This window comes from Buceros rhinoceros, unplaced genomic scaffold, assembly GCF_000710305.1.
Source record: "Buceros rhinoceros silvestris isolate BGI_N320 unplaced genomic scaffold, ASM71030v1 scaffold9730, whole genome shotgun sequence".
In the NCBI taxonomy this organism is placed as follows: domain Eukaryota; kingdom Metazoa; phylum Chordata; class Aves; order Bucerotiformes; family Bucerotidae; genus Buceros; species Buceros rhinoceros.
In genome coordinates, this window is record NW_010391351.1 from 117874 (window position 1) to 126667 (window position 8794).

General features: G+C 35.4%; 1 protein-coding gene across 1 annotated transcript in view; it reads right to left on the reverse strand.

Moving 5' to 3' along the window:
• Window positions 1–483: 483 nt before the first annotated feature.
• Window positions 484–8794, reverse strand: part of PHTF2 (putative homeodomain transcription factor 2) — a gene marked incomplete at its 5' end in the record, with an annotated part of 34561 nt that continues 26250 nt past the window's right edge. The window contains 5 exons of the mRNA XM_010141405.1: window positions 484–504; window positions 1240–1365; window positions 4267–4362; window positions 7627–7782; window positions 8754–8794. Coding sequence (XP_010139707.1) covers window positions 484–504; window positions 1240–1365; window positions 4267–4362; window positions 7627–7782; window positions 8754–8794 — 440 coding nt within the window. The remainder of the gene's footprint in view (window positions 505–1239; window positions 1366–4266; window positions 4363–7626; window positions 7783–8753) is intronic.

Sequence of the window (8794 nt, forward strand, 5' to 3'; positions counted from 1 at the left end):
AACCAAACATCTATTGATGTTACGTTGTCCTCATAAATGATTGGTGCAAATTAAGTATTCTAAGCAAATTTAATACAATTTCTCAAACATCAAATGACTTCCATGTAGCTTTACTGTAACTAAAAATGTTCAGCATTGGCTTCAGCTTTAACAACAGATACAGTAATTTAGTGTAATCCTTTTCCAGGATTTCAAGTTCTCAGACATAGTTTTTGACCTTTCCCTAATCTGATCTTTTCCAAAACTAAACAAATAAGTTTGAAAATAAAATATGTCAACTAAAATGAACATAAAACAGCGAGAAGGTGAAATAAATACAAAGATTGCACAAGACAGTCAGATGTAAACACTTCAATTTTCCAAACGACGTCCTTGAAGAGGTTGTAGCATCTGAAATACAGATTCAGTGGCTGATCTGAGGCAGTTTTGTCAATCAATGAGCTTTTCTGTAACACTGTGTTATCTCGTCTTCTTTATATATTGTCACGATTTGATCTTCCAGAGCTGGAAAAGTTAGAGCAGTAAATCATCGTTATTTCTCATCTCAGTTTCCTGTTTACCAGAACTGCACCACATTCTTTTTTCTTATTGCATTTGCTGCATATTCTATGATACACAAAATAATTCTTACATTCATTCACTTTTAATAGGAAAAAAAGGGGCAGATGTAAGCAAACTCTATAGCCAGTTAAGGGCTTTGTGCTACAAGACTGTGGAAACTAACGTGCCTCATAACACGAACCCTGAAATAGGTTTCCAGTGTTCGTAGTTGAGAGGGGCCGGAGGACAGGACCTAACAAGATAGTCCTTCCACCATGACGAAAGGACACTGTAGCTACTGTAATGCTTTACTGCAGTGCAAGACAAGGATCGCTTCCAACTTCCTGCATCCCTTAAAGAGCTACAAAGTCAACAGTGAGGAATTCAAGAGAGAAATCAGATCCAGGGTATGAAGAAAAGTTGAGGAAGTTCTTGTTCTTATGTGTAGGAATGTGTCTGTGTTTATGTCTAAGAATTCTTGGTAACTATGTGTCCTAAATTAAGTTAGAAAGCCACAAAAATGAAGAAAAAAAAGGGCTGCTTTGACAAATACACTCCAATTCTTTCAAAATAGCTTAAATTTCATAACCATGTTTAAACAACAAATCTAGTTAATACAGTTAAGAATTTCTTAGACTGCAATGTATGACCCATCTAGCATAACCACCATGAAAAAACCAAAGCTTATCAAGCAGTTACCTTTAGATTAAATCCAAGCAAGTCACTGATGACACCAGAAACGGCTGACAGGATGACAACTTGGGTTATGTTATAAAGCAGTGGGTTCATTGTAAGCCCATATAACCTAAAGGGACTGTCCAGTTCCTAATAATGAAAAACAATGACATTGTCAAAAAGCAGAAATTACACAAAGGTGCTTTTGTTCACGTGTGTATTGAGCAACATTTGATAGTACAGGAAGTCTTCGAGTCACAGTGGAGTAAAACATTCTCTTATTCTTCCACACATAAACACAACGTGCAAGAAAAAACCCACCACATTAACTGACTGTTGTCTGATAGGGTCTAACAACCCTTCGAAAGAATTGGAGCCTACCCACCCTGAGCATCTACCAATTTGCTCACAAAGCCAGGAAATAGCTAGTTTTCCTGGCACCAAGGTGACATCATTTTATAATTCCTTATAATTTTCCAGAAGTCACCTTCAGCATTAATAGCTTACAGACAGCAGGAACCACAAAAAAGAGAAGAAAGATTTTCCCAGTGACAGAAGGCTACCTCACTAACATGAAAAATTAACAAAAATGTATTTCCTAATGCAGTGCTCCTTTTCCATTAATTTTGAGTCATAAAAGGAAAAAAAAGGAAAAAAATACTAATAACTATTTAACTGGCAATATCTCACTGGTCTTTATTGGAAGGATAAAAAAATTAGCCAAAATTAATCTGCAACAAAACTTGAACAAAGAGGCTATTTCAGCAATTTTGAGTTATTGGTATGTGAACAAAGTCACCCAAGCTTTTCTTCAAGCTTGGAAAAATGCCAAGTAAAGGAAGAAAAAAAAAAAAGACTCTTATATTTTAAAAATCTTTTTATATTTTCTAGCTTTAAATTTATCTTTCATCCTTCTCCTGCATTGCATCTTGGGCCTTGGACAAGACTTTATAAAACGGTTTTTTTAATAAAGAAGAATTTAGAGCGCTGACTATTCTTTCAAAAGAGGTGAAATAAGAAAAACCTTTTCATTTAGATGTAATATGGTATAAAACCCTGCTGCAAATACAAAAGACGTGATTCTGAGAAGAACAGCAGAGAAATTCTTTAAAGAAAAAGTTTTCAGATTAGAGATTTTTTTAAATTCATCTTACCAATTTTGGGAGGAAGAAACTAGTGAGAATATTCAACAAAATAGACTCTTTAGTAAAAGCTTAAGGATCAAAAACATCCAAAACCAAATTAAAAAAAAAAAGAACAAAAAAACCCCACAACTCCATTTAGCTACTGGGCATGAAACATGTAATTGTGTTCATCACTAACTACCAAGAATCCCTTTAAAGCTCATACACTAGATGGCTTGGAAATCCCACTTCACTTCTGGCCACATTCTTACAGCAACTAAGTGATGGCCTGGGTCTGGGATTTGTGCCACAAAAGCCGAGTCATCTGTTGGAAAGGCCACATGTCAGTTGAGATATTTCTGGAATGAGTAAAACATTAACATTTTTTTGAAAACCCCGAGAAAAGAATGATAGACTGCCACCAACAGCGGCTACTTCTTGTCCTACTTACATTCTCACAGCATACAAACATCTCTGATGAGAGAGATACTCGTGAGATACCCTGATCTGTGGTGCTTTATCTAGTCTACTTGTTCAGTCTACAAAACCACTCTATCTTTGATTAAATGAAGAAGTTGATTCCCTGAAGGGCAAAAATACTGCTACCTTACTTCTAAACTCAAAAGTAACAAATTGGAGGCATCTCTTTAAGAACTTTACCATAACAGCAGAATGTATAATAAGATCTGAACACTGAAAGCTGAAGCTAGACAAATTTAATTTGGAATAGTTTACACAACAGCAGAAGTGATTAAACACTGTAACACCATGCCAAGGGAGGTGGGGAGGTAAGTCACAAATTTGTTTCTCAGTGTCAGGATTGGCTTCCTCTTTGAAAGCCCACTTTAGTCAATTATAAGTTATATGCCATTAACTTTAGAGTAAAAACACATAAGGAATACTAGATTTTATTGATTTTTATTTTAGGTTTGTCTTTTATGAAAAAAATAAAGTTTTCCAAGCGTTTAGCCTATCTCTCTTACCTGGCATTCAGGTAACCCTTACGTAAGTTTTGGATTAGGGAAATGTTTAGTCTGAAGGCGAATGAGACATTTCTGCAGCAAGAGTTAAGCTCACAGACAACTGTAAGAACAAAACACCTTGTTTCCCAAATTATGACAGAACTGCGAGTCTGAAAGAACAGAGTAACTCAGCAGAGGTAATTTAGGATCAAATGTGTCTTCTTAAGAACCTAACCACCACTTTGTTAATAAGTTTTAAAAAGCCCAAAGCAAGTCCGCACTCTTGCTCCAGATGAATGAAAGTAAGGGGATTTTTCTTCTGCAGAATTTTCTTCTGCAGAATTCTAGAAATAGGGAATAATATTCATGTTCTCTTACTGTAAAGAACTATATTCTACCCACCAGATATAGTTAACTGGCAAACAAGGTAATATTGCAGAAACAAAGGCTTTTCTACTAATCAGCAAAACTCCATAAAAAAAAATTTGTGAAATAGTTCAAGAGCACAGCTGACTTAGATATCTAAATTACATTAAATGAACTCCATCACTTATAAATGAACCTACGTAACAATTTCTGTCTTCCAAAAGGTTTCTTCTATGATAGTAAGAAAAGACGACATCAAGTATAGTCTAGTTTTAATTTGAAATGCTAATCACTGACAGTTTTTAAGAGGCATTATTTTTGTGGAAGGATCAAATCCTCCAGCAGCTTCTTACTGGAAGCAGACACTGACACTCCAAATGGACGACAAAATGCATCATTTCTAGTAATACTTTGTAACCCACAATGATAGCAACGTAACAGACTATAGAGTATGAACAAGTAGCATCACTGTGAAAAGAGTTACAGAGCAGGTTTAAACCAAAGCAACCTGTACTGCCTGCAGAAGAGACACAAGTGACTCATTAAGCGATCCATTCTGCTGCTTAGTTATATATGAGTAATACTATTTTAATTCTTACCTTCAATAACTTAGTAGCAAGTTTTAAAACATTGTTCACTAGTGTCAGTTCCTCCTTCTTATTAGGCTTTTTCTCCATTTTCAAGTACAAGTTTATCTGATAAAAAAAAATAGGAATATCACCACTGATCCAGAATTTAAAGGAATTCATTTGCAAATATTTAGTAATAAAGTGAAGTGATTACACAGCAGCCATGATAGAACAGCAATGGCATTTCTGCAAGCAAGCAAATGTTTTGCTTCCTTTTTAATATTTAATAAATACTGGCTCAGTACTATAGGAAAATACAATGTTTTATGATCTATAAATTAGACAAGAAAAAACACCACATAAGTAAGATTTGTGTAATTTCTTTTTCCTCCTTCAATAATTGACTGAGGTTTGTCCAGAAGGTTTCCATACTAGCATGCAGACCTTACAAGGCTTAACATCCCCAGAAGTTATTGAATAGACAGAAATGCCAAACCATGGTTCTGCTAAAGTGTAATTTCTTTTAAAAGATTTTAGCATAATTGAGTTCTTCATGCGCACCTTGAGTGCACAAAATCAATCTTTCCAGTGCCTTGAAATATTTGAAAAATTATTAAACTCTTCATTGCTGCAGAAGAACAGTATTATTGATCATTTCAACTCTTCTGCAAGCCAGACATTTTAGGTCATTGTTTCTGAGAAAGTTTAGCTAAAAGTACACGAGCTCTCTTTTGGCCTTTTAGCAATTTTGAAACATCAGCGTTTGTTCTCAAATGACCTATCTTCGATATCCTAGACCATGCAAAGGTTAGTTTTCCTTCTTTATTGCATAATACATGCAAATCAAAGGAAAAATCTCTTGAAAAGCCATGAAGTTTTTAATTTAGGATGCCAACCTTCAACACAATAAAAACCAAACAGTTCAGCACTACGCTGAAGTACTTCAGATGACAGAAACTCTTAGCAAACTACAGAAAAAGGTTGCAGAAAGGAAGTGATGCGATATGATGCTGTGATATATTTAACCACCTTGTTGCAAGGTGCCACAGACATCTAAACAAAGTAATTTAACATTATCGGATCTCCCTAAAAAGGTCGCTGCAAGAATCTTCCGCAAGGCAAAAAACTATGCCTAATATTCCAACGTGTGCTAAGCTCCTGAACCATGAATTTCATTTTAAAGTAAATTACACTTTTAGAGCAAAGAGATTCCAGTCTTTAAATATAAAATTACTGATTTCAGCAATTCAAGTGTTTATATAAACAGGAATAAACTAAGACTAAAAGTTCTATTCAGCAACTCTGAAAAAATTATAGGTAATAAACCCTAGGAATGTTCAAATCTCTTTTAACAGTTACTATGATTTCATTCATTTATTAAAAAGATGAACATTCAATAAAAACATTGACTCGGGAAGGAAGTTTGACTGTGTATATGGACAGCCATCTACCATACCTATTCTGCAACTTGAAACTGGAAAGATGACAACTTTGATCAGACCATTCTTTATATTTTATTCAACAAGGAACCACTGAGGCACTTAATTTACAAGACCAATTAAAAACACTTTCAGAAGGACTTGAAAAATTACAGGCAAATGACATACAGTCAAAAATCCTGTGATGGAAAATGATTGATCTTTTAGTTTCCCATCATGATTCCAATCATTAAATTTCTAAGCTGAACATAAAACACGCAGAAGTGGCTGGAACTTTGCTGACAGAAAGTAGAATTTGCAATTTCATCTTATCCGTGAAGCATTTAAATTGAATTTGGGGGTCAAGGCTTGTTTGTCCTTTGGGGGTTTTGTTGTATTTTATGATTGATTGTTTTAAAGCTTCATTCTCTTCTCAGCCAGCCTATAACACCAGTGTGCGATTTGCAAAGACCCAGTTCAGATGTGCTTCTTTAGCTCAAGTGAGTGTCAGTCAATTCTTTGAGTTGCCCTCTCAAGCAAGGCCAAAATGCGAGGCTTTCGTGAGTCTGTCTCAAGAACACTGCAAACATGCTGTGGTATCCAACTAGTATGTGAAACCACTCCAAAGTGAGTTCCACCCAGGGTGACGTGTATCCTTTTATTTGCCGAGAATCAATTGTGAATTGTTTCTATTTTCGTTTCATAATGCTCTCAGACGTTTTTGAGAGAAATAACGTAACAAGATAAGCTGGATTCAATACTTACTGGATTCAAAGCTAAGTGTCTGATGACACAGCACTTTCCGCATTTTTAATTTTTTTAAAAGTTCTAGGGACATAGAGTGCTTCTTACAATGGATTAAAATGTTCAAACACTGACTCTCATGAAGAGCCTAGTATAGAAACCTATGAACGCAAAATAAAGGCTTGACATTCTCTGTCTCTCTCTCACCACGGTCTCTGCATTTTTTGCCAACCCTTATCCAAACATTTCCCTCCATTTTCATTCCAGAAACAGAGGACATAAACTTCACTGGGACATCAGGCTAATCATACTGAGGATCAACAGAGCAATGTAAAGCTCTCTGGGCTCCGGAACTCTGAGGTTTCACACTGGTACAGTTTTAGCAAAGACTTAATGAATTCTCATCGGGCAAGATATGTAACCAGTCAATCACACCATGTCATAGTTTCACATCCTGACTTTGGAAGATCCAGTTTGGAAGATTTTGTTCTCCAACTTGAACACATTTCCTGTAGGAAACCTGTGAAGGTTTCTTGAACTGCCTATTTGCCTTGTCCTGAATGCCGCGTTTTGCAAGCAAGGCAAAAACTCTGAGAGAAAAACATTGCTTCTTAGCTAACCCGAACAGAACATGCTTAGCTTGGAAAACTATCAGCAATGCCAGGCAGAGCAGAGAGAAGTTTGCAGTACAAACACCATCCAGAACATTCCTGAGAAGAAAAGCACGTAGACCCAAAGCCAAGCTAGACAGATGACTGATAGAAAGTTTCCAAGGAGTCTCGAGGAAACTACATGTAATCCACACAACCTAGCAAAAAAATTTATGGACTGGAAGTAGTGACCCAATTTACAGAGGAAAAATTTGTTTTCAAATCTTTTTGTCTTCCATCCAAAACTTTGAGAGTTCAGGTTTCTTTTTCCTGTTTAAGACTACTTTTTATGTTTGTGTTCTGTCAGATCTTTAATTGTATCAAATGCCACATACTTCTCTAAGCCTGCTCGATTAAAGAGAGATTGGGATATGGCCATCTCGGGGTTGCATACAACCTTTAAACAAAGGTCACATACTTCCCACAGAAACTGAACTTCAGGTTGTAAAGTGTTGTTTCACTACACCATAATCAACTCCCTAATCAGATTATTGTAACAGATCTAAAATGCATGCCTGAGACCTACCAGATGACTGACTTGTTCAGGTACAAAAACATAGGTCTATACAAATTCTCACCTGCTCAGTAAGTAATATTGAGGTATTGCTGTACTTTTTACTGGTTTCAGATCCAAGAGTAACAAATCTTAAGAGAAAAAGAGTTAGTGAAATGCACCAAATTACGAGTTCCCAGTTGTAGTGACAATCAAGGAAGATCTCATGCATGTGAAGCAGCTGAAAACAAGAGAGGAAAAAAAAAATCAAAGCATTAATTACATTACAACATAAGAAAATAATCTCATATCTCCCCAAGAAAAATTTTCCAGTAATAAGTTTATGAATTATTTTTAGGCATCAAAGATTTCTGAATCATAATTTAAAATCAACGCTGTGTCAAAGATATGAAGTTTGAGAAAAAAACATGCCCTGAAAGGCTCAATCAGAATTTAGACACATTTTTTTCATATCCCTAAAGCAACAGAAAAAAATTACACACTCTAAGACAATTTTAAAATCGTGTTCAAACTTGTGAAGACACTATATGAGATAAAAAACATACCCTCAAACTTACTGTATTGTATAGAAAATTGAATCCAAGCAGAGATACCACTAAATTATATTCTCAATAAAATATTTATAGTTAGCAACTAGAAAAACACATTAGCATTAACTAGAGAAGAAAGTGGAGAAACATACAACCAGAAGACATTCAGAAGCTTCCCTGTATCCTGCAACAGATGCTCAAGGAAAAACCTTAAGCAGTAAAAATTGTCTAAACATAATTTGCTTACTAAAAGATATTCCACTAGAGGGCAGGCTAATATAGCCAACAACCGTGTTTCTCACAAAAATCATCAACCAAGGTCAACCTCAAGTGTCTGCAAAGTGTGTTTTGATGTTAGGAAAAAACCTCAACAAACCTGTGTTCCAAAATCCGTGATGGAAAATGAAAGAGGACACAGATTTTTAAAATAATACACCATGTTAGGAATTATGCTTTCAGTAAATTTCTTTAGCTCTTACAGAATAATAATCTAAAGCAGATAAAATGAACAATACAAAATGGAGCTTAATCTTCTGAAAAGATTACTGATTTTTCACTGTGGTCCTTTACCTTAATAGGAATCCCCAGGCAAAAGGCACTCAAAAATATTTTTAAAACTATCGAAATCATGGCTGTTCGTATACAACTGAGAATTCCTCACCTGTGCACAACAGATAAACACAACTGAGATAGTCAGCAGGA